Below are 27,760 nucleotides of genomic sequence, written 5' to 3'. Positions count from 1 at the left end.
AGTCAGGTCCCCAAATATTAATTATATAAAATCTAAAAGAATAGCATCTGTCGTCTCAAATTCATCAGTCTCTCAAATTAAATATAGTGTAAAAAATAAACTTATTAATCTATTTACTAATATTAATTATTTAATTTTGGGAATTCCCTGGCAGTCCAGCAGTTAGGACTTGGCACTTTCACTGCTGGAGCGCGGGTTCAGTCCCTGATGGGGGAACTAAGATCCCGTAAGCTGTGCAGTACAGCCAAAAAAAATTTGTTTTTAATTTTCAAAAACTATGTCCTAAATACAGATACCAGTTCCCAATGTGATTACCTTTTAAATTTAAAAGTAAGATCTTTGAAACTTGTTACTCACCTTATACTGACTCAGAGGATATTTTTCTAGGAAGTATTCGTCACATCCACACACTTTTAAAATATACTTGCCCTGATATTCTAAAACACAGAGTTTTAGTTGTTCAGATGATAGCAACATACTTCGAGTTTTTTTCCTGATTGCTTCAGCAATTACTTGTTCTGGCACACAGTCATGGTTGATTTTCAGAGTATACTTCTGCTTGTCATTATTTGGAGAAACTATTACCCAAATCACCACTATTATTTGCCCTATAATAGGAAAATAATATTAGATGCAGTCACCACATATATTTCATTTTTCAAGAGACAAATTTCCAAAAGTATGCACTAACCATAATGACTTATAATCAACCTTAATTAAATACAGGTAAATATCAGGTAGAATGACCAAATCTTCAAATCTGATAGGGCTGCCAAACCATGCCCAAACCTCATGTTTTAAGGCAAACACACAAAACTGTGACTACTGTGTGTCTCAATTACCTGAGACCAAGCTAATTTCCATTCTAAACTACATGACATACTTCACAGATACAACCCCTGTGAAGAGTGACTCATGATGGCATCAAAGGTTCAATAGTACCTTAAGTAGAAGAGTTTCTGGGAACTGTGGGAAAGAATCATGGAGACTTAAAGAAAGATGCTGAATCAGAATGAGAGAAAAGATGGGGGAGGAAGGGGAAAAAAATAAATTTTCTATTTTTTTTCCTTTTAAGAAGAATAATTAAGCTTTAAGCTGGGGGACCAAAAAAAAAAAAATAATGAAAATGAAAAGATTAAAACTATGTTAAGAGTCGTGTAGGTATCCAGAGTAAAATTCTTTCAAACTTTCTATATGTTGGAAATATTTCATAAATAGTGGGGAAAAATAAAAAGAGCATTCCATTTTAAAAAGTATGCTAAAGTAGAAATGAATTTTTTAAAAATTTCTTTATTTTATTTATTTATTTTTGGCTGTGTTGGGTCTTTGCTCTGTGTGCAGGCTTTCTCTAGTTGTGGCGAGTGGGGGCCACTCTTCGTTGTGGTGCGCGGGTCTCTCACTGCAGTGGCCCCTCTCATGGAGCACAGACTCCAGGCACACAGGCTTCAGCACTTGCAGCCTGTGGGGCTCAGCAGTTGTGGCCTGTGGGCTCCAGAGCGCAGACTCAGCAGTTGTGGCACGTGGGCCCAGCCACTCTGCAGCATGTGGGATCTTCCCGGACCAGGGCTTGAACCTGTGTCCCCTGCATTGGCAGGCGGATTCTCAACCACTGCACCACCAAGGAAGCCCAGAAATGAACTTTTAATGAAGACCTTATGTTATATAAGCATTAAACTACTTTGAAAAATATGTCTAAAATAGTGATAAGATGTCTTAATTTATTCTACTGAGAGAATATTATATTTAATAGTGTATTAAGTTAACCTATTCTATAACTTTCAATTAAAAACTTCACTTTGTTATTCTGAAAAATACAAATATTTATCTGACACAATGATATTTTTATTTCTAAAACAATTAGTTTATATATTCTCATGTACACTTAATTCTAGAAATTGATATATTGTAAAAAGTCGACTTATATATTATCATTCACTATGATCAGAGTTAAATACTGCATCTAACATTAAGATTAGGAAATTTACTTTTTCTTTGCATATAGTAAGAATGTGTGACGTTTCCCCAAAATTTCATAAAATATTTCTATTTATACTTATTTTTATTTGTAAAAAGATAATCAGCTATAATTCTGTAACAGTGAATTTCAAACTCAATGCTTTTTTTTTTTTCAGTTTTATTCTGAGATAAACAATTCACCAAGGGATCAGCACCATATGCACACATTCATTCAATCAATCACTACTTACTGCACACAAGTTGTGTACCTGAAAAAAAAGACAACCCTCAGAATGGGAGAAAATATTTGCAAATGAATCAACGGACAAAGGATTAATCTCCAAAATATACAAACAGCTCATGTAGCTCAATATCAAAAAAGCAAACAACCCAATCTAAAAATGGGTGGAAGACCTAAATAGACATTTCACCAAAGAAGACATACAGATGGCCAAGAGGCACATGAAAAGATGCTCAACATCACTAATTATTAGAGAAATGCAAATCAAAACTACAATGAGGTATCACCTCACACTGGTTAGAATGGGCATCATCAGAAAATCAACAAACAATAAATGCTGGAGAGGGTGCAGAGAAAAGGGAATCCTCTTGCACTGTTGATACAGCTACTATGGAGAACAGTAGGAAGGTTCCTCAAAAAACTAAAGAAAGAATTACCATATGACCCAGCAATCCCACTACTGGACATATACCCAGAGAAAACAATAATTCAAAAAGACACACGTGCCCCAATGTTCATAGCAGCACTATTTACAATAGCCAGGTCATGGAAGCAACCTAAATGTCCATCGACAGACGAATGGATAAAGAAGATGTGGTATATATATACAATGGAATATTACTCAGCCATAAAAAGGAATGAAATTGGGTCATTTGTAGAGACCTGGATGGACCTAGAGACTGTCATACAGGGTGAAGTAAGTCAGAAAGAGAAAAACAAATATTGTATATTAATGCATATATGCAGAATCTAGAAAAATGGTACCGAAGAACCAGTTTGCAAGGCAGAAATAGAGACACAGATGTAGAGAACAAATGTATGGATGCCAAGGGGGGAAAGTGGGGGATGAGGGTGGGATGAACTGGGAGATTGGGATTGACATATATACACTAATATGTATAAAATAGATAACTAATAAGAACCTGCTGTATAGCACAGGGAACTCCACTTCGCTGTACAGCAGAAACTAACACAACATTGTAAAACAACTGTACCCCAATAAAAAATAAGTAAATAAATTCAATTATAAAGAAAATACAGCACACAAAGTATTACACATTTCATGAGGACACACACAAATAAAATAATTCAAGATTTAAAAAAAAAAAGTTGTGTACTTGGCACTCAGCTATATGTTGTCAGTAAAGCATTCCCTGCCTTCAAGAAGCTTATCATCTAGCTAGGATAAAAAGACTGTACAGGGATTCCCTGGTGGCGCAGTGGTTGAGAGTCCGCCTGCCCAAGCATGGGACATGGGTTCGTGCCCTGGTCCGGGAGGATCCCACATGCTGCGGAGCAGCTGGGCCCCCCCCAAGAAAAGACTGTACAAAGATATACGCACAGATAAAAGTTTTCACTACAGTGACCAATTATGGTAGATTTACAATTTTCTTACCTTTATCCAATTTATTATATATGTGCTTTGGCAGTTCTGGTGAAGATTCTACATTTGGAGGATAGACATACATTGCTCTACTATGCGGTGAATTGAGATCCCTAAGATCCACAGCTTCTTTACAAACATTGAGAATATTTCTTCGGAAGTCCTGTACTTCTGGATCTTTAACCATATCGAATTCACACACTGGCATGCCAATAGCAAAACCTTAAAAAAATTATATAGAGAATATAACATTCTGTTAAACACACAGTAAGACCATGTTTATTGTAAATAGGGAACTTGGTAGGTATGGAAGATCACAATAAAGAAGTTTCTCTTTGTTAATAAAATTTTTGATGAATACATATAGTAAGAATTGACAAGATCGCAAATACTTTTAATATATAAAATATGATCTGTTTGGCAATTTGGAGCAAAGGTAGCAAACATTATTCATATCAATTATTTTTTAAAAGACAAAACAAAACTGGGATATAACAAATATAAATCATCCCTACAAATGATACTTCTTAAAGAAAACTTTACAGAATAATACCAAGGTGTTAAAAACAGTTCCTCAGCCTAACAGTCAAAAAAACTTTAGATTTGTAATGATTTTTATTTTGAAATCTATTTATTTAAGATTACAAAGGTAATTAACCAGTTCAGACAAAATATTTTACTAATGAGAAAATAGTTAAGCTTCATAGTTATTTGCATTTAGAATAGAATGACAAGGCCATTTCAAAATTTTATCATACCAATTTCTCGATTGAGGATCTTTTCTTCACGGTTGCCTACTGGTTCGATTACTTTTAAAAAGGGTTGAAAAAGCCGAAGGTCACAAAGTCGTCTTGTTTCATCAAAAAATTCTTCCCTTTCTGCTTCTTGGGTAACACTTACGAAAATGTAAGAAGATTCATCTTGAAGAAGTTGATGGAGAGGGTATTTTCTCGCTTCTTTAAATAGTTCATGCTTTATAGTTATTAATGTAGCCTCACGGAGGCATTCTAAAGTCACTATCATCCCATTTGGTAGTAAACATTCTACTAGGATTCTTGGGGGCATCAAGTGGATGCCCCACAGTTCACCTGATGATGGTCTTGGAGGCATTGTTCTGATCCTTTACAAGTTTTACATATAAAAGTACTTTAAGGAATTAGATGCGTGGCTGTCCCAAAGCAGAAATCTAAACCAAAGAAAGAAAACATATGTTAAAAGAGAAACAACCATCAAAGAATACATTTATGGTATTACTAAATGCAAAAATTCATTTTCTGTAGTTTGAAATGATTAGGGTAAGTAATTACAATTCATCTTAGATTGTTGCTCCTAATTAGGCTAGAAGAACTGATTCCAAAGCAGAAATTAGAAAAAAAAATCACTTGTATTTAATAAATTCATTCAATAAAAAAAAGTTTTATTTGAATGGACTTTTAAAGTCAGTTCTTAACAAGACAGAGCTGGGGCTATGGAGAGAATAAATAGTAAGTTGCAACTGAAACCAAAATTCCCGTAATATATCATTCTTTTCTATTTTATGGAGCAACAGAATTTGGGCTGGAAAGGCTCTTTTAGATCATGGGTCCATTGTTTTTATTTTACAGATGAGTAAAGTAAAGGCTAGAGAAGTCAAATCCTTTTGCTTTTACACCCCTACTTCCACCCTATGGTAACTAGAATTTACATAGCTTAGTCTTTTTTTCTTTCTTAAGAAAGAAAAATCATTGTAATTTCCTTTTTTGTATTGATTATTGTCTAAGTGATATCTTAGACCATATCTAAGTTTTTTTTTTGTTTTGGTTTTTTTCGGTACGCGGGCCTCTCACTGTTGTGGCCTCTGCCGTTGCAGAGCATAGGTTCTGGACGCGCAGGTTCAGCGGCCATGGCTCACGGGCCCAGCCGCTCTGCGGCATGTGGGATCCTTCCGGACCGGGGCACGAACTGGTGTCCCCTGCATCGGCAGGCAGACTCCCAACCACTGCGCCACCAGGGAAGCCCTAAGTATTTTAAGTATAATTAAATTTACTTAAGTATAAAGCTTAAGTATAATAAGCTTTTAAGTATAATTTAGTTATATATTCACTATAACGTAAAGTGTCATCAATGCATTTTCCTTGAGATATAATGATGAATTTGCAATGATCCATCCCTTTTATCAAATAACCCAGTCCTAATACTTCTGATTGAAATGAACTGATCTACATATCCAATGACTCTTTTTGTCAGTATAATGTTCCAACACACTGTGTTAAACACTTATATTATTTGGAAAAATATTAAGTATTATTACAATCTGAAGCCCTCATTTATTTTAGATGTCAACAACCTTAGGGGTTCCTTTGGAAGATACTGTCAAAACCCACAAAACAAAATTTTATTTCTTGCTGTTTATATTTTCTTTTATTCAGTAAGCTAAACTGTAAAGATATAAGAAAAAATAAGGTCTGAGATATTAAGAAAATAAAGAAGAAATAAAAGTTAAGCAAGAGGAATGAATCAAAAAAGAGCCCAGATAACTTATGTATTCAATTACTCTATCAGGCACTGTAGACAATAGCTATAAATGACACTTTGTTTATTCACCAAAAATGTATTGATGTTGTCCCCAGGACCATGTTAGGTGCTGGGAATATGATGATAAGTAAGACAGGCATGGCCCTTGCTCTCACAAGACAAAGTCAAGAGTGTGAAGGTTATGTGTATATGGGTGTGGGGTAATAAATTCACAGGTACAAAACAGAAAAAAAATGTTCTCATGAAGTGCCAGGTGCTATAAAAGCACATAGAGTGGTCACCTAACTTAATGGAAGTTGGAGTGGGAAAGTTTTCCATAGGAGGTAACATATAAACTAAATTCTTTAGGGATAAGCTGGAGCTGAACAAACACAGTGAGAAAGAGGTGAGGAGCACGATATATCTAATCCAGAAACCTATCTCTGACTCCTTTATGTCATGCTCGCCAACAGCTAATCCATCAACCAATTCTGTTAATTCTATATCCTGAATCTCTTAGTACCTTGGGTCGGGCCACTACTATTTCTTGTCTGGACCACTGCAAAGGCCTAAATGTAAGTCTTACTACATCTACATTTGCCCCCTACAATCCATCTTTCTCCTCACAGCCAGTGCAACCTAGAGACAACAATAGAACCTATTTTGATCAGACATTTCTGCTGTACCCATTCTCAGTTGCAAACAAGTGTTTATGCTTCAGAGTTATAACATATGAAGGAGGTGAGGAGTGGAAATAGGAGAAAGTTCAAGCCCTCTCCCTACCTCTGGAAATACAGAAATCAATTGAAAGACAATAAGGAATAAAAAATTATTTTTTAATACCTGAAAATATTTTCTTCAAATTTATAAAAGGGACTCACTGAAGTTATAGGATTTAAAATATAATTATCCTATTTTCTATACTTTTAAAAGAAAATTCATTGGCTAACAAAAAGACCAGATGGATCAATCTGAGTGCATAATTATAAACTGACTTAAGCTAAGCTTTTTAAAAACATACAAAAAAATCTGAAGAATGCAAGGGAAAATGCCAAATGACTACTTTTAAATGATGATCTGCCTGCACAAAAAAGTTCAAACAAAAACAAAACCAAACCACAAACCACACTAAAACAGCAGCTGTGTTTATAGTTTTCTTTGTTGAATGGCACTAACTGATCTATGTTACGGAATCATGCAGGCAACTATTTTATATATAATAAATAACAACCCCCAGAGTCCCATATGTTTCCTAAGAATTAGCAAAAGAGAAGTCTAGTACAACAGGAGATCACTGATTCTAATCCTTATTCTACTATAGTATATTTATGGGCAATTAACAACTAGTAAATACTCAAGACATGCCCTTCTCATTAAGAGAATAAATGCAATCACAGCTATAAAACACTTGGCGATCCTGGAAGGCAGGCACTGGTCGACACTCTGGTAGTACTATACAGAAGAGAGAGGAAGCTAACTTTGTCTTCTTCTGCCAGGCCTTATTCTGTTCAAACCACTACCTCAGAGCTCACAAGAACAGAAGTGTAGAAGAGGCAAATGGAGCTAACACTTAGTATTTAGTATGCATCTTGCACTTATGCAGGCAATAACCCTTTTGGTGTAGGTAATAACCATTTTACATATGAGAAAACCGAAGATCAGAGAAGTAAAGTTATTCGCCACCAGTAAATGTTAGATACGGATTTTGAATCCAGGTCTAGATGATTTCAAAGTGTACATTATAACCATGCTGCTATTTGGGCTTCAGTTATGGCAGGAATATTCACTGGTGGTAAATAAGAGAATGGGCTCTGAAGTTACACTGGATTCACATTCTGTCTGCCTTAGTTAATAGTTGTATGGCCTTGAGCAGTTTAATTCATCTCATGACACCTTATATCACTCCCCACCCCTGCCACCCACTGCCCCAATTTGTTATGTTGGGATAATGGCATATACTTCATCAGACTGTGGTATTAGATGAGGTAATATATGAAAAACATGTAAGCAAAGAGACTGGCACACTGTAAGCACTCAAAAATGTTAAATATTATTAATAAACCTGTTAAGTATACCCATATTATCTTTTCAAGCTATTATGAATTATTCAGGACGAGCATCAGTTAGGGATGGGAAAAAGGAGCTTGGGTTCTTTTACAGAGGGAAGCAAGTAAATAAGGAGCTTCAGCTTCATAAAGCAGCGCCAGTGTCAAGTGCTGAAACTTGAAGGTAGCACTGGTATTGCAAGGCTCACAGATGAGTTTAGAATGTGGCTCAGATGCTGGTACTTTTGCAGCTGCTTCTAGTTCCCCAAACCCCTAGTATCCCCATTTAATTGGTACAGCTATTTATGGCTTAGGTGTGAGGAATCCTCCTTTTTGGAGAAATACTTGCTTGTGCCAGGTTCTAGGTTAAATAGTATGAAAACAATGGTAAATAAATGCTTTCTCTTTGGTTGTTTAGTTTACTGGGGAAAGACAAGACACAGGAACAACTTTAACAATGGAAAATTGTTATAAGACAGAATATGAACTTTGGAAAAGTCACAGGAAATCTCCAACTGCCTGAGGAGGCTAGGGAAGGCATCACAGAGGTAAAGTCTGAGTATTACAGATTAGTAGGGATTTTGCAGAGAAGAGGTGGCTTGGACATGGGAGAGCTAGACGAGGAGGGTGTTTTAGATTGCCACAAGAGTATGTGTGCAAAGTCACAGACCATGAAAGAATGCACCTTTTACCAGCAATACAAGCTGTTTTTATTACTTGAGTATGAAGTGCATGAGAATAGGTAGGATATGTGATAAAGAAGGAGGGGTGAGAGGTAGGCAGGGGCCAGAAAGGTGAGCAGACTCCATTTTAAGGAGTTTGAATTTTATGTAGTACACTCTAAGTAAAACGGAGTCTCTGAAGTATTTTGAACACAAGAATGACATGACATTTTTTTCATGATTTTTAAATTCAGATTTCTTAAAAAAATTGTTTTTAAATATAGGATATAACCAAATAAACATTAAACCAAGGTGTAAAAACTTTATCTTCTCAATTTCCCAAATTTGGAGGAAAATCCCTAAAGTTAAGAAATCAGAGTACGTAACGTTTTAAATAAATGGCCTTTACACTACAGAAAAAATTAAATGTTGATAAAGAAGGTGGAATTATCCAAACTTAAGGGCATAACCTATTTACAAAGAAAAACTTATTTGAAAAGCAGTAGAGGGGGATAAATCACTCTAAGATTAATATTTAAAATATGAATCTATGCAATTTGGAGGTCTGAGGTGACAAAAATGTATTTGTTAGAAAGAAAACACTTTAAGAGTCAAGGAACTACTCTATTGGGCTTTGGAGTTCAGAATGCCAGGACTAAATAGTCACATATTGACAAATCACAATTATTCAGAACTGTTAGGAAATAAATTGGTTTTGCTTATCCTAATTTTTTTTTTTTAATTTTATTTATTTATTTATTTTTGGCTGTGTTGGGTCTTCGTTTCTGTGCGTGGACTTTCTGTAGTTGCGGCGAGCGGGGGCCACCCTTCATCGCGGTGCACAGGCCTCTCACTGTTGCGGCCTCTCTTGTTGCAGAGCACAAGCTCCAGACGCGCAGGCTCAGCAGTTGTGGCTCAGGGGCCTAGTTGCTCCGCGGCACGTGGGATCCTCCCAGACCAGGGCTCGAACCCGTGTCTCCTGCATTGGCAGGCAGATTCTCAACCACTGCGCCACCAGAGAAGCCCTATCCTAATTTTTAAATATATCTAATAATGAGTTATTTCAACTGGGGCAGTTCTGTTTTCCTAAAAGAGTATATATAAATATATTTCACAACTTACCCTTTTCTTGATGAATTACAGTCCTCATTATAAAATGAACTACTGTGCTATACGAAAATACAAGATAGCAAAGCTTTTCAGTATTACTGAGGAGTCTGAGGGTATTTCTGACCCTAAAACCAATGATCCCAGGGTGGAGACTGATTTAAAAACGCTCTCATCCCCTGGTTTTCTAGCAGTCAATGGTCACTTCTCAGCTGTGGCCAGACTGCCTTATGAGAGTAGCCTCCTGTTCTTCTGTTATTCATTTCTACTCAGCATCCACACTTGACCATCGTTTTCTAACAGTCTATTAGCTAAAGGCCAACAGACCAAATGATGATATGAGAACCTCTGCTTTATGAGGTTAGAACAAAACATGTAACAGATACCTTGCTGATCAGGGACTTCTGTTTACTTCCTTGTTCTGGTATTAAAATTACTGTTAAAAATTACTGTGCTTGGGCAGGAGGCACTGAAAGTCTTTTTTGTTCTTAGAAGGACTGAACCTGCATTTATGTCTTGGTAGGGGTTGGGTCTGTCTGCATTAGCAGTCCATGCGGGATGGATGATATTGCTCAGCAGGAGTAAACACACCTTTAAGGACAAAATATGCAGCAGAAATGAACAGTAGAAGATAGTCTCAGACTCTCCACTGTCACTTGACTTTTATAGTGAAAGGCTTCTTACTTCAATGGGCAATTCAGTATTTTGAACACTTAGTGTGCACTTTCAGCCCAAAAAGACAATGACATTTTGACAATTTGTTTTTAACTCCTAAATTGAAAGCCTTTCTCCATTTATATTAAAATGTTATTTCCAGATTTCATCCTTTAAGGCAAGGGTTGTCAAACTATGGCCCACAGGCCAAATCCAACTCACCACCTGCTTTTGTAAATAAAGTTTAATTGGAACACAGCCAATAAACCATGTTTACGTATTGTCAACGATGCTTTTGCACTACAACAGTAGAGTTGAGCAGGTGCTACAGAGACCATGTGGCCTGCAAAACCTAAGATATTTACTATCTGGCTTTTTACAGAAAAAGTTTGCTACCTCTGAAAAGGTATCAGAATTACTTGATAGCAACTGGAGAATTTTCTAAATGCACAATGGCTAATAAGTCATCCCAACCCTACCTTTACAACCACAACCCTATACTTTCAATCTAAGTACTTTGAAAACAAAAACAAAGACATTAATTTTAAGCCAGTGAAGTTAAAATCTTGAAATGCTGAAGTATCTCATAAGTCACTTAAATATTTTCAGTGTTAGGAGCTCACTAACTGATGCAGAAGTTTTTGTGAAGCACTTCTAAAGTTATTCCTAAAGGTTGTTATTCCTAAACTTCTTTATTCCAACAGTTCTGCCTTCTCTATCTCTGAACATATTGACAGAGATTAGAATTTTCCCTAGGTCTTTTAATCCCAATTCCTTTAACCATAATTCAGGTGAGACAGTTTGTTGTCATCTTCTTTGCCATCACTGGATGTGTTCTTTTGCTAATAATATTCATCTCAAAATGCAGGAACCAAAATCTAGTACAATACTCTAGAGTCAATATCACCAAGGCAGAGTACAGAAAACTATTAGTTGACTGTGGATTATGAGTCTCTATAAACACTGGCTAAGACAGCAGAGACCTTTTCTAACTTGATTACTTTAAAATATACATAAAGCATATCTTATATATTTTTAATTCAGATTTTAATTTCAGAAGTATATTATGTTTAAAATAGTTGTTTCTAAAATATCAATATTACATCTGCATCAGAAAGTCATTAAAAATAAGAAAGCTATTTTTAAGCATACACTTGCAAACTTAGGGGATATCTATATGGACTCGATTGCAGCTTAATCACCCCAAACAGCCACAATTTGCTAAAATAAGCACCTTGTATTTTCTAGATATATATGTCCCACAAATATAGAAGCTGCATAAATGTTGAATGACCAAAGGTTTTACAAACACCATTTTTTTATTTAACTGATACATTTAGCAAATGTTATCTGATTTCACGGACACATTTACAAATGTGTATCTGTTTAGACATATGTTGACAAGATATTTTCTACCCTCATTCTCAGATAGGTCAACAGGAAAACATTAAAGTAGTTTTGTGGCTAACTCAGTTGCCACCGCTGCATCCCAGCTGCATCTATTTGCTCATTAAAACTTTTCTGTTTTTTTAAAAAATTACAAATGAACCTTTAGTTTATTTAGAACAAGAGAACAAAAACTTGCCTCTACACTTACTACAGAAATAACATGATTTAAATCTCAATAATTCCATGGTTTGATTAATCTCTTTAATATTTACTTCCAGAGTTAATTACTTCCTTTCTTAATGTTACCCAGCCTCTTATGTATTTCTATAACTGTACCTTAATACATTATTATTATATTATCTACATCCATGTTTGACTTCCTGATAGACTGTGAACTTTTCCAGAATAGGGTCTTTATTTGGGTCACTATAATCCTACAGCATAAATGAGTAAGTAGGAAAACTAATTTGTTGAAATTATCCCAGGGAAAATGTAACAAGGCCCTGAACAAAAGAGTGGTAGCAACAGTAATAAGCAAGAAAAGAGATAGACGAAGATACCTTGTAAAGGAAAATCAAAAGCACTGAGAGATCAATTAGATTTAAGGGATAAGAAACCATTTTAAACAAATTTCACTGCAGTGGTTATGCATGGGAAGCAAGTGTCTTTCAGTACAATTATTCTGAGCCCCAGTTAGGGCCTCTAAAATTCTCTTCCTCTAAGAGTCACTGAGCTGTTGTTGGAGTGAGTCCAAACAGACAGCTGTAATATACACGAGCTCTGGAAGGATGCGTATTATCCATTTCTTTCAAAGTGCTGTCCTTCACTAACCTTTACAAGCAGATCATGAGAAAACAGATTTAACTCATTATTTTAGTGATTCAGACAGACCTTAACAACTTCGGGTTGGAAAATCAAGTTCTCATGACCAGGATATAGAAAATTTAAATTCCTTTAGAAGGTGATGCAATTCATTTTCACTATTAAATTTGTAGTGCTATAAAAAAGGTGTTATGAAAATACATTTCAGAGATTTAATGCATTATATAACATAAGCGTTCCCTAACATGAGGTCCATAGATGGGCTTAGGAAGGGTCTTGCTAATGGATTTTTAAAATAATGACAATTAAGGTCTAGGTCAGCAATGTTTATACTGATGGTTTTTTTTAAAAAATAAATTTATTTTTGGCTGTGTTGGGTTTTCATTGCTGCACGCGGGCTTTCTCTAGTTGCAGAGAGCGGGGGTACTCTTTGTTGCGGTGCATGGGCTTCTCATTGCAGTGGCTTCTCTTGTTGCAGAGCATGGGCTTTAGGCATGCGGGCTTCAGTAGTTGTGGGACGCAGCCTCAGTAATTGTGGCTCTTGGGCTCAGCAGTTGTGGCTCGCAGGCTTTAGAGTTCAGACTCAGTAGTTGTGGTGCACGGACTTAGCTGCTCCGCGGCATGTGGGATCTTCCCGGACCAGGGCTCAAACCCGTGTCCCCTGCATTGGCAGGTGGATTCTTAACCACTGCACCACCAGGGAAGTCCCTCTACTGACAGATTTTTGATTATCAATAAATGTGAACAAATGTGTAGCAGAATCAAATGTGGTAAACAGGGACTTCCTTAGTGGTCCAACAGTTAAGAATCCACCTTCCAATGCAGGGGACATGGGTTCAATTCCTGGTCGGGGAACTAAGATCCCACATGCCATGGGGCAACTAAGTCTGCACTGCAACTACTGAGCCCGTGCACGCTAGAGCCTGCGCGCCACAATTAGAAGAGAAGCCTGAGCGCTGCAACGAAGAGCCCACGTGCCGCAACTAAGACCCGCCGCAGCCAAGTAAATAAATTAATAAAAAAACGCTTAACTAAAAAAAATGTGGTAAACAAACATAAGTCATTAATAAGGTGAAATACAGATTAATAAATATTTGATCTTAGATTAAATTATAATTTTCATGTTTTATATAGATACATAAAGAAAACATACCAGATCTCAAAATATAGTCACTAATTTTCCCAATTTGAGCTTATAAAAATTCAAATTTTACTGTGTGATAGGATAAATTAAAATTTCTTAAAATTTAAGCTCAAAGGGGCCTAAATATTAATAGAGGTGAAAATTGGAAGGACAGGATTATGAAGTAAATATAGTTAAACAATGTGGAAAATACAGTAAGAGATATTTCATAGTAGCACACAATTTAATAGGACAAATGATTCCACACTGACAAAGTTTTCCAGAAAATATTTTTCTCATCTTTGTGAGGGAGTCAAGACAGATTATCACAGCTTCATGTAAAACAGGCAGCAGGCAGTCAGAAGTAAACTGTAAATCAGGTAACTCTAGAATTCCCATTCACTTAATGAATAATACTTCAAATAAAAAATACATTAATAGTTTGCCTTGTTTTTCTATTTGTAGAAAAGAGTAGTAAATTCCAATTCTTTGATTCCTCTTTATTAATCAGGCCACCTTGTGACTAATAGCAAGCATTGGTAACACAGGTGGACACGGTTAAGGGTGCCTCCTTCTGCCTAAAGAAACGAACAAAGCTAACCATTCCATAAAGAGAATCTAACCAGGTGACTTAAGCTTTAACATCTTAACACCTGTAACAAATGAATAACCAAGGAACCTGAAAATGTTTTAGAAACCTCTACGTTTTTTCAATTATGGTATTATTCAGTATTTAGTAGCATATATGAAAACAGTCTTATTTTAATGGCAGAGCAGAAATGGTCTAACCTGAGGGTTTTGCTTTGGTTCAGATCACTGCTCGCTCCATCACCCTCAGCTCTGCTGACCCTATGAAGAACTCTGCAATTATTAAGACTTCCCCAGGAGAGGAAATTTCAGTCAGTTTCTTTATTTGCACAAAGTGAAAAAAAAAGTTACTACCTCATAGTGATGTTATAAGAATTAAATGAGATAATACATGTAAAAAAATCCTTAGTATAGTGCTTGGAGCATAAAAATTCAATAAAGGTTCCCTCTTCTTATCTATTGGATCAATGCTATCTAGATCCACGTGTCCAGAAAGGGACACAACTTTATTGTTTCAGGCCTATTGTAAGGAGATGAAAGATATTTTTTTAAATGATTTAAAAAATATTTTTGATGCAGAATATTTTATTGATATATTTGATATCTGTACAGATGTCTCTGTCCCCATCTTTGTATTTGTCTCTGTATTCTTACTGAAACATGAAATTCCTAAAGGATGAGGCCTGTTTAACTCAGTCCGTACATTCTCAGCAGAGCATAAACATCAAATGGTCATCTAACATATTTCAATAATGATAAAACACAAGAGACATAAGACAAAAGCAGCTGGAAATACAGAAATTCTTATTTTAGAATTATGCTATACATAATTTGTAAAATCTACTTTAAGTTTACACATGAGATTCTACTGGTTTTTCTCATTTAAAGAAAAAGGAGGAAAATTGCAATGAATAATAGAAATAAAAATTCAAAGTCATGGTAACAAGTATTTTTGGTTCTTTGGACTGAAAAAAAATAATGACCAGTGAGGGAAAGCAAGAAGTAAAGGGGAATAAAATAGACCATACTACCGACTTTCTCTTCATGTTAAAATAAATGCCTTTTAATTATATCTGGATTGACTGGAAATAAGCAGTGATGATCGATGATCTTTTGGGGCTAAAAACCAACAACATAGCTCATGTACATTTAGTAAGATACTATTTAGTTCACAGAAGCAATACTTAAAGGAAATTTGGTATAATGTAAAGGGTAATTTTTTAATGAGAAAAAAGGTACTTTCCTTGAAAAATGGTTACAAAGTAGTATCTTTTATATACAGAGAGAAACAACTCTATATTTAAGTTTAGCAGATGTATTTACATTTAAGAATCAAGAGTATACTTCAACACAACAGTGAAAACAGAAGCCTAATTATGCACCTGATTGCCTCCATGAAAATTTAACCAATGTGAGATCAATGAAGAGAACAGCCCAGTAAGGAAGCATGGCCTACTACAAAGAAATGCAAAATATGGAGCAGTTCTTGAAATGTTACTCCAATTTCCTGGTAAGCAAAAATTTTAGCTCCCATGGAAGATGAAAAGAAAAGGTCCTGAAAGCTTAATCTCTTAGAAGTCAAAGTTTATAACCAAACTTATTACTGATGATAACCAAAAAATAGGCCTCACAGTCCTAATTCCCCTTTACAAATGAGACTCATGTCCCATATATTTCAGAAAGAAAGTCTATTTATTACTATTTATTACTTGGAGTTATATAGATGATGCTAACTACACACTGTTCCTTTCTTGATTGATGGGTTCATTTAAAAAAGTATAAAAGGGATCTACTTTCCAACTTAAAGTCAGTATCAAAATTAATTCTCCCCTCTTTTTCTTTCCAAAGTCTGGGGCTTCACAAAACATAACTTCACTCTTTTTTACACTAATGAAGCTAACACCTATCCGGGACTTGGATGTACTCCTTTGAAGAGACAAAAGAGTACATCATCCAGGGCCCATCTAGATAAATTCATTAAAGAGTTTAAGAATATCTTCAGTAAATATCTTAATTAAATTAAAACATCTAGAAAAAGGTAACACTAGCAATGTGTCTTCTAGCTCACTTGACTTGATTCTTTTAAAGACCTGTAATAAGCTGAAGGCAAGATGTTTCCGTATCAGGAATGAGAACTTCTCTTCCTGAAGTTTACAAATGGCTTTTCCTCTTTTATTTTTGTTTCTTTCTGGTTTAGCATAATGCCCTCATAAGCCTTTCCATGGCTTTGAATATCTCAACAGTCATCTTTCAAGTTCTCCTGCTACTATGGGTGAGGGCAGATGAACTTTTGGAAAACATTTGCTTCACACTGTTCTTTGTCTTTTCTTCTCTTTATCAAGAATGAACAGCTACCTTATTTCCTTATGTCAGAGGATGAAGACATAATCTGGTCACTATTGGGACTTCTAGTCAATTACTATTCCTTCTGGTGGCACCTCTCTAGTGTCTAGATGTATTGAAACTTGTCTGCACCCCACTGATTAACCTTATGGTCTTTCCTGACAATGATGAAAAGATGAGTCCTGCATAACAAGTCTTAAGCTATCATTATAAACAAAGTGAAATTTGTGTCAGCTACAGATTTCTCAGTAAAATGAGTTGCTCTATCCTCCTTGTACAGAACAAGTAGTTAGTATCCATAGAGAAAGGAAAAAAACACCCTAAATACCAACACAGTAAATTTTCAGTCTAGTTTGATCCAATAAAGTTGGAGCTAGCAACTCTGACTAGGGGTACTAGCAGACATAATATATTCACCTAATTGCATCCAGATATATTTCATAGAAAGTCTCTTTACTTTGGTAGTATTATTTTCATTTTTTACCAACTTAACATTCCAAATTTTATAGATTGTACTATCTGTCACAAGGCCAAACTTATCTAGGAGAGAGAATGAGGGGCCAATCATAAAGCTTCATTATGGTCTACAGTTTCCAATGGATTTCTCTACTTCCTGAGTTTTATGCAGTGTCATTAAACTTAAGCTATAGTGTCTGTAATTATTATTACATACTACCACACACAAATAATGAACAAAGCATATATTTATATATCATTGCTGTAACTGGCTGCTGCAAGGACAATATTTTCAAAATTGAATGACAAGGTCTGGAATGTGCTGCAATGATCATGGTGGTGATTCTGGGAATACTCACAGGCTAAGAAGAAAGTACAACTGGACTCCACCAATTTCCTTTATGGCAGGAAAACAGCCTGCTGGTGAGTCAAATAAAAACATTAACTTAAAAATATGGAGTACTTCTTGAATGTGTGTATCAGCCTTACACAGGGACCATGCTAGTCTTCTGCTGTCATTCTAATTTTAGTATATTTTCTGTGGAAACAGGTACTATCCAATGAACTTTCACTAAAAATACCAGAAGGGCCTTACCTTTAGCTTCATTCATCCTAAGGCATAGTCCCCAATGGCTGTATTACAAAATTAAGCATCAGTATAATACAGTGTCATGAAAATATATTTTAGTTTTTAATTTAGATTAGACTGGGGAAATCTGGCCGAAGATGTACTGCATAACCTTGGTTATCATATCAATACATAGATCCCTGACATTTTTGTCTAGTTATTTATCTGCCCTTGCTATTAACCTTTAGTCCCAATATCACAATCTCACCCTTTTCCTTGAACTGGTTACCTTTCTTAGAGGCCATTATAGTAATCTCTTCAAGTATTCTTTCTTTTATGTCATATCTATTGATATATTACTGGCATTCTACGAATAGATACAAAGCATAGAATGCATAGGGCACTCACATTTTACTTCATTAAATTTCACTTAAGATGATCATATAATGTCTATTTTTAATATGCTTATTTCACATGCCAAATTTATTGGCCAAAACAAGCAGTCCCTAGTTTTACTGAACTTAATCAAATAAACCTATAGAGAGCTACTTGAAAATATGTTCCATTTTCTTCAAACTATACTCTAATAAATGTAAGATATTGTATTATTTGTTCAATGAGTGCCACCCAAGTCTATCTACAGGTAACAATACAGTTCAAGAGGGATGCTACAACACTGGATGAAAGACATGAAATACAGTAGAAACTTGATTTAAAAATTTTGCTTTTTCAACGATAAAGACCAAACAGTAATATTATATTCTGATGTAACTCCTTGCCATCTGCTCCATTTTCTGGTAATAACAGAATACTTCAGTATTATACTAGTAATAGTGAAAAACTCCCCTGCAAGCAATTATTGACCATATTTAATAGTGATTTATCATACTTCAGTATTTGATATCTGGTAAAAAGGGCTACTTCACTAAAGCAAAATTTGGAGTAATACAGGATAGCTGTCTGGCAAGCAAAGGAATGCAGATCTCCCAGAAGCGCAATCAGAGAGAGGGTAGCTTAACCGCAGCACAAACATCACCTAGTCAAGATGTGAAGAGAAGCAGTCCTACGAATGATAACAACAACAATGTGTAGTCATGTAAGCATAGGTATTTTTTTAAAAACTCAATTTTTTAGCCAACACAATATGGGTAAGATACTTTAGAATCCATTTAATGATGGAAGAGAAATATTAGTAGATGGGTTTCACTTTGCCTTTTCAAACACTATTCATGTATACTTGATATAGTACAATGTACCAAGTATCTGGGAAATCATGGTTACTATACCTTAACATGAGAGCAATGAGAATGACAAACTGAAATGGGTGTAACTGTGTATAAACAGCAAAATAAGTGATCAGTAAGTAGAATATTTCCATTTTATCCACTGCTGCTTAATATGTCATCAGTTGATCATCTAAGGCATAAAGTTAAACAATAAATTACCTTATAATTCAATAAGTTACAGTGCTTCTTTAATACGTATCAACTGACAGAAACTTTAAAACTGGTTACTGAATGTAAGTCATTAAATTATTATCCCAACAACTGCTTCACACATTATGATTCATTAGTTAATTTTGCTGAAATTAAAATAAATGCACAGAGGGAGCCATAAGAAAGTTTGAAAAAGGGAACTTAAAGAGCTAAAATTCTAAACCTTCACTAGGGAGTAGTATCTCAAGAAAGAGAACGATTGCAAAGATTAAAGTGAAGAGATACGGGACAGTTCCTAGGTTGAAGAGAGACACTGTGGGGGACATTAACAGAGACTTTTGTGTATGTGCTCAATAATGGTTATTACAGGAATGGACACATTGGAGAATCCTGATGTGGTGAAAATTCAGCATGAGAGCTTTTATTACGGCACATAAAGAGCACATTTAAACCTCTATTTCTTAAATTGCAAGATTAAGGTTAAACTAAAACTGGAACATAAACTTTTAACTTATCTAGTCAATACTAATAATCTCTATTATTTGATAGTTGCTTTATGGTCTATGTGATTATAATTTGATACTCTCATACCAATTTTCAGTGATATAAGAAAAGAATGCACAGAAGAAAATAAAGTATCTCCACTGTCTCTACTGGAAGTCAGAAATTTACCTTCTGTCACAAAGTCTTTAAAACAATGAAGTATTTTTTTTAAAAAAGATAAAAGTATGTTCTATTTTTATAGCATAATCAACAAAATCATGATAACTAGCTTATTAGTTTTTATTTTTAATCGACTTTTACATCTCTAGGAATCACCTAATTAAAGCCTGTGCTTGGTTCCTTTGTTACAAGTGGCCTTACAATACTAGTGTTCTTACCCATCACTAGTCTACTCACAATAGTATCATTAACACTAAGATCCAAATAACAGTGCTGTATTTATGACTGCACTTTAGTTTCCACAAAAGCAAAACTCTGAGAAGAGCATGAGTCATTATCCCCAGGGTAAAAAAAAATGTTTCTTTGGTCAGAATATGAAACTTATTACTGAAACCAGTAATTTAGCCTAGAAATTCATTTTCTGAATAAAAGGAACAGAATGTTTCTTTTCTCTATTAGAACACTCCAAAACTAGCACAGCTGTCCATCTGTCTGCTTTTACTACTCTCCATATCTGCTGTGTGGTGACAGAAAAACAACCTTTACTCTAGCTGTTTTCAATACTGTTCTTTTGTTCTTCTGTCCTGTCAGGATGTCATTTTCCCAGGACAAAATACAGACACATACACACATGTGTTCACTCACACATTCTCTACTTCTCTCTTGCTATTCAAGCATCTATTACAAAGTCACTACAATACAGTATACATAGAGAACATTCTAAAAGTGTATATTTCTACAATGGTAAATGTCAAAAAGTTCTCAGGTTCATATGTTATATCTCATGTTAAAATACCTTCAAAATTAAAAACTTAAAATTACAAAGGTAAGGAACTATTAATATTATAAATGATTTAAAGTTTTTCCCCAAAGTTTCCTCAATAAAAAGTCAAAATAATCTTTCTGTGGTATTTTTCTGGACTCCTTTAATTGTTTCTTTTGTTGGTACCTCTTACTCTGCTTATTACTCAAATGTGGGGATTTTTCATGACATCACCACTCTCTCAATCTCCAAGGTTAGAACCTTTGGAATTCTCAACTCCTCTTGCATGACGTCACTTCCATCCACTAAACTGCCCTCAAATTCATCTTTTTTTTTTTTTTGGCCATCTTCTCTATCACTATTAGGCCTTAAAGAGTTCTCACATGGAACAATGACTTGTTTATAATTCAATGAGCATTCATTAAGCAATTGCTTTCTATAAGATGAAATGAAAAGGATTTCTGACAGGTACAGAGGGCACAGCAGGTTAAGTGGGCAGTATAAACTAAGGCAAAAAGCCCTGAAAACATACACTATTTAATTTTTCCCCTTCCCAATTCATTATCCACAGTGTCACTAGAAGTGGCTACCTAAAACACACATCTAATTATACCATTACTCAATTAAAATAATATGATGAATCTCTAGTATCTACAAAACAGCTCAAACTCAAAGCCTCATGAACCATTACAACAATGGTCTGCCTTTACTCTCCCCCTCCTGACCCACACTCCAAACTCTAATCCTATTGGATCAATCTTTTCTCTTCAGTCTTCTTTGCATTTGTAAATAGGGTCCATGATCTTTCTTCAATCTCCATTCCTATTCATTGCCATTTCAATCATTCTTTAAATTCAACCCAAATGCCTTCCCTCTAGTCCCTCACAGTCTCATTAAACTTGACTTTCAATTCCAGATGAACTTTAGAATCATTTTGTTAAGTTCAAAAACAGCTCAAAGCAAAACCTGGTCATATTTTGATTAAGAACACCTGATTTACGCTGAGATAGAACTGACATGTTTACAAAATAATCTTCCTATTCAAGTATGTATTTCCACATCTATTTTTCAATGTTCCTCAGTAGTTATTTTAAAATTGAATTATAATTAACATACGATGAACTGCTTATATCGTAAATGTTGTTTGATGATTTTTAATAGCTTTTTACACCTGTGTAACCACCACACAAGACACAGAACATTTCTATTACCCCAGAATGTCCCCTCATGCTCTTTTCCAGTTAACTTCTCTCTATGCCCCAATCACATTTTGATTTCTGTAATTATAGATTAGTATTTCTGGTTCTTGACTTCATGTAAATCAAATCACACAGTATATACTCGTTTGTACTTGGCTTCTTTTCCTTCATTATTTTTGAGATTTATCCATGTTGTTAATGTATCACTAATCAGTTCCTTTAAATCACCAAGTAGCATTCCAAAATATACTACAACTTGTTTATCTATTCTCAGTTGTTGGAGCTATTCCCAGTTTTGGCTATGGACGTTCTTACATCAGTTTTTATTGTTTTTGTTTTAGTGGACATATACTTTTATTTCTCTTGGTGAATACTTAGGAGTGAAATGCTGGGTTCTACAGAGTATAGACTGCTTATCCTTAAAAAGTTCTGCTTGCAAAGCTAGCCCTTGGTTAGTGTCTGGGAATTTGGATATTGGATACTGGGAGGATTTCCACCCCCTAACTGATAAGAGTAGCTCACTGTACCTGAACTGTTCATTGGAAACAATATGGTTTACTTCTAATGCCTGCTTTCCTTCTGAAATTTGGGTATGTGCTGGGCAGAGGGATCAGCCTCTAAAGCTATACTTGTGCAGCACTGAATCTCTAACAAGCTTTCCTGATTGGCTACATTTCACATGTTGTCACAACTCCTTGCTAGGGAAATTAAATGTACCTTGCGTGACTATACTGGGAGAGGACCCTTGGAAGCTTGCACCTGGTCTCCCCTGGGTTTCTCCCAACGAACCTTTTCCGTTTGCTGATTGAGCTTTGTATCCTTTGCTGTAATAAATCACAGCAATGAGTATGACTACATGCTGAGTCCTGTGAGTCCTCCTAGCAAACCATCAAACCTGGTTTTAGTAAACTGACACATAAGGTAAATGTTATGTTTAACTTTATAAGAAACTGTCTACCAGTTCTCCAAAGTGGTTGATCATTTTGTATTCCCACCAGCAATAAAACAGAGTTCCAGCTGGCCTACATCCTCATAACTATTTAGTGGTATCACTTTTTAATTTTAACTATTCTACTGGGTAGGTAGTGATAGCTCTACAAATTAAAACACTATTGCTTTAATTTGCATTTACTAATGACTAATGATGTTGAAAATCTTTTCATGTGTTATTAGCCATTTGTATATCTTCTGTGAAATGTCTATTTGTGTCTTTTACCCATTTTTATTTAGTAGTTGATTTTTTTTTTTTTTGCGGTATGCGGGCCTCTCACTGTTGTGGCCTCTCCTGTTGCAGAGCACAGGCTCTGGACGCATAGGCTCAGCGGCCATGGCTGACGGGTCTAGCCACTCCGCGGCACGTGGGATCTTCCCAGACCGGGCACGAACCCGTGTCCCCTGCATCGGCAGGTGGACTCTCAACCACTGAGCCACCAGGGAAGCCCCATATAGTTGATTTTTTTAAATGTTGATTTCAGGTTCTTTATATATTCTGGAAATAAGTTTTTTTTGTCACTTGTAAGTACTAAGAATATTTTTTTCAATTCTGTGGCATGTCTACTCATCTTCCTGTTGTCTTTTGATGAGCAAAAAATGTTAACTTTGATAGTCCTATTTATCTAATTTTCTTTTATGATTAGTGCTTTTCGTATTCTGTTCAAGAAATTTTTGCCTTCTCAGTAGAATTTTAAAAGATTTCTTTATGTAAGTTCTGTTATGGCTTATTAACAGGTAACGGTTACAGATAACAGATAACTGTTTGCAGATAAGTGATCTTGTTAATTTTGTGAATGGGTTCTTCTTTTCCATTATATAATTGGTTATTGTTCATATAAAGGAAAACTATGGTTTATTTATATATTAATGCTACAATACTGAAAAGTCATACAGAAAAAGATAGAGAAATATGACTAAAAAGTCAAAGATTTTTTGGCAAAAGTACCATAAACCAAATTGTAAGACCATTGGCAAACTGGGAAGATATATTTGCAACATATATGACAAAGGGCTATTTTTTTTTTTTTAATTTACAAATAGCTCAGACAGGGGAATAAAAAATGGTAAGTCAAGTAAGGAATATTAAATTTAACTGTCTATAGATAATAAGCAAGCCAATTCTCACAGAACCTCAGAAAGGTTCAGGACCAGGGAGGGGAGGAGTCAAGATGGCAGTGTGGAAAGACGCAGAGTTCACATCTCCCGACAACTAGGGCACCTGCTGGATGCTGGTGGGTGACCCCGACGCCCAAGGAGATAGGAAGAACCCCCAAGCAAACCACCCCATGCGGCTTGTGGGATCTTGGTTCACAAGCCAGTGGTCAGGCCGAAGCTCCTGCGGTGGGAGCTCTGAGTCTGAACCACTGGACTAACAGAGAACCTCAGACCCCAGGGAATAGTCATCATCTCAGCACCAAGACCCAGCTCTACCCAACAGCCTACAAACTGCAGTGTTGGAAGCCTCAGGCCAAACAACCAGTAAGACAGGAACACAATCGCACTCATTAAAAAAAGGGGAAAAAAAAATGAGATGGCAAAAAAATATGTCACAGATGAAGGAGCAGGGTAAAAACCTACAAGACCAAATAAATGAAGAGGAAATAGGCAATCTATCTGAAAAATAATTTAGAGTAATGAGAGTAAAGATGATCCAGAATCTCAGAAATAGAATGGAGGCATGGATTGAGAAAATACAAAAAATGTTTAACAAAGATCTAGAAGAACTAAAGAACAAAGAGACAGAGATGAACAGTACAATAACTGAAATGAAAACTACTCTAGAAGGAATCAGTGACATAATTAATGAGGCAGAAGAATGAATAAGTGTGCTGGAAGACAAAATGGTGGAAATAACTGTAAAAGAGCAGAATAAAGAAAAAAGAATGAAAAGAATTGAAGACAATCTCAGAGACCTATGGGACAACACTAAACGCACCAACATTCGAATTACAAGGGTCCCGGAAGCAGAAGAGAAAAAGAAGGGGTCTAAGAAAATATTTGAAGAGATTATAGTGGAAAACTTTTCTAACACAGGAAAGGAAAGAGTCATCCAAGTCCAGGAAGCATAGAGAGTCCCATACAGGATAAACCCTAGGAGAAACACACAAAGACACATATTAACCAAACTAACAAAAATTAAATTCCAAGAAAAAATATTAAAAGCAGCAAGGGAAAAGCAAAAAATAACATACAAAGGAAGCCCCATAAGGTTATCAACTGATTTTTCAGCAGAAACTCTGCAGGCCAGAAGGGAGTGGCAGGATATACTTAAAGTGATGAAAGAGAAAAACCTACAACCAAGATTACTCTACCTAGCAAGGAGCTCATTCAGATTTGAAGGAGAAATCAAAAGCTTTTCAGACAAACAAAAGTGATGAGAATTCAGCACCACCAAATCAGCTTTACAACAAATGCTAAAGAAACTTCTCTAGATGAGAAACACAAGAGAAGAAAAAGACCCACAAAAACAAAACAAAAACAATTAAGAAAATGGTAATAGGAACATACATGTCGATAATAACCTTGAATGTAAATGGATTAAATGCCACAACCAAAAGACACAGACTGCGGGAATGGATACAAAAACAAGACCCATATATATGCTGTCTACAAGAGACCCATGTCAGACCTAGGGACGCATACAGACTGAAATGAAGGGATGGAAAAAGATATTCCATGCAAATGGAAATCAAAAGAGAGCTAGAGTAGCAATAGTCATATCAGATAAAATAGACTTTCAAATAAAGACTGTTACAAAAGATAAGGAAGGACACTACATAATGATCAAGGCATCAATACAAGAAGAAGATATAACAATTACAAATGTTTATGCACCCAACATAGGAGCACCTCAATACATAAGGCAAATGCTAACAAACATGAAAGGGGAAATTGACAGTAACACAATCATAGTAGGGGACTTTAACACCCCACTTACACCAATGGACAGATCATCCAAACAGAAAATAAATAAGGAAACACAAGCTTTAAATGACACAATAGACCAGATAGATTTAATTGATATTTATAGAACATTCCACCTGAAAGTGGCAGAATACACTTTCTTCTCAAGTGCACATGGAACATTCTCCAGGATAGATCACATCTTGGGTCACAAATCAAGCCTCGGAAAATTTAAGAAAATTGGAATTGTATCAAGCATCTTTTCTGACCACAACGTTATGAGACTGGAAATCAATTACAGGAAAAAAAACTGTAAAAAAGACAAATACATGGAGGTTAAACAGTGTGCTACTAAATAACCAAGAGATCACTGAAGAAATCAAAGAAATTAAAAAATACATAGAAACAAATGACAAGGAAAACACAACGACCTAAAACATGTGATGCAGCAAAAGCAGTTCTAAGAGGGAAGTTTACAGCAATCAATCTCACGTCAAGAAACAAGAAAAATTTCAAATAAACAATTTAACCCTACACCTAAAGCAACTAGAGAAAGAAGAAGAAAACCCAAAGTCAGTAGAAGGAAAAATATCATAAAGATCAGAGCAGAAATAAATGCAATAGTAATGAAGAAACAATAGCAAAGGTCAATAAAACTAAAAGCTGGTTTTTTGAGAAGATAAACAAAACTGGTAAACCCTTATCCAGACTTATCAAGAAAAAAAGGGAGAGGACGCAAATCAAGAAAATTAGAAATAAAAAAGGAGGAATCACAACTGACACCGCAGAAATACAAAGGATTATAGGAAACTACCAAAAACAACTATATGCCAATAAAATGGACAACCACGAAGAAAAGGACAAATCTTGGAAAGTTACAATTTTCCAAGACTGAACCAGGAAGAAGTAGAAAATATAAACAGACCTATCACAAGTAATGAAATTGAAACTGTAATTTAAAATCTTCCCAACAAACAGAAGTCCAGGACCAGATGGCTTCACAGACAAATTCTACCAACCATTCTGAGAAGAGCTAACACCCATCCTTCTCAAACTCTTCCAAAAAATTGCAGAGGAAGGAACACTCCCAAATTCATTCTATGAAGCCACCATCACCCTGATACCAAAACCAGAAAAAAATATCACAAAAAAGAAAATTATAGACCAATATCACTGATGAACATAGATGCAAAATTCCTAAACAAAATACTAGCAAACAGAATCCAACAGCATATTAAAAGGATCATATAGCATGATCAAGTGGGATTTCTCCCAGGGGTGCAAGGATTCTTCATGATACGCAAATCAATCAATGTGATACACCACATCAACAAATTAAGGAATAGAAACCATATATGATTATCTCAATAGACACAGGAAAAGTTTTTGACAAAATTCAACACCCATTTATGATAAAAACTCTCCAGAAATTGTGCATAGAGGGAACCTACCTCAACATAATAAAGGCCATATATGACAAACCCACCGCAAACATCATACTCAATGGTGAAAAACTGAAAGCATTTCCACTAAAATCAGGAACAAGACAAGGATGTCCACTCTCGCCACTCTTATTCAACATATTTCTGGGAAGTCTTAGCCATGGCAATCAGAGAAAAAAAAAATAAAAGGAATACAAATTGGAAAAGAAGAAGTAAAACTGTCCTGTTTGCAGATGACATGATACTATACATAGAAATTCCTAAAGATGCCACCAGAAAACTACTAGATCGAATCAATGAATTTGGTAAGGTTGCAAGATTCAAAATTAATCCCAGGAATCTCTGGCATTCCTATACCCTAACAACAAAAGATCAGAAACAGAAATTAAGGAAACAATCCCATTTACCATCACAACAAAAAGAATAAAATACCTAGGAATAAACCTACCTAAGGAGGTGAAAGACTTGTACTCAGAAAACTATAAAACACTGATGAAAGTAAGCAAAGATGATATAAACAGGTGGAGAA

General features: G+C 35.4%; 1 protein-coding gene and 1 pseudogene across 2 annotated transcripts in view; both read right to left on the bottom strand.

The window, feature by feature from the left end:
- PIK3CA (phosphatidylinositol-4,5-bisphosphate 3-kinase catalytic subunit alpha) overlaps positions 1–27,760 on the bottom strand; it is a 113,025-nt gene that overhangs the window by 32,793 nt on the left and 52,472 nt on the right. For both annotated transcript variants that reach the window (XM_067738096.1, XM_067738097.1), the window contains exons 2-4: positions 4,340–4,767; positions 3,594–3,803; positions 358–608 (exon numbers count right to left, since the gene is read on the bottom strand). In XM_067738096.1, coding sequence (XP_067594197.1) covers positions 358–608; positions 3,594–3,803; positions 4,340–4,691 — 813 coding nt within the window. In that variant the 5' untranslated portion in view covers positions 4,692–4,767. The remainder of the gene's footprint in view (positions 1–357; positions 609–3,593; positions 3,804–4,339; positions 4,768–27,760) is intronic.
- On the bottom strand, positions 17,712–17,810 carry LOC137225677 (U6 spliceosomal RNA; annotated as a pseudogene).

This window comes from Pseudorca crassidens, chromosome 5 (assembly GCF_039906515.1).
Source record: "Pseudorca crassidens isolate mPseCra1 chromosome 5, mPseCra1.hap1, whole genome shotgun sequence".
NCBI classification, from domain to species: domain Eukaryota; kingdom Metazoa; phylum Chordata; class Mammalia; order Artiodactyla; family Delphinidae; genus Pseudorca; species Pseudorca crassidens.
The sequence above is the reverse complement of the archived record's forward strand: the minus strand, read 5'-3'. Positions and strand labels throughout refer to the sequence as shown.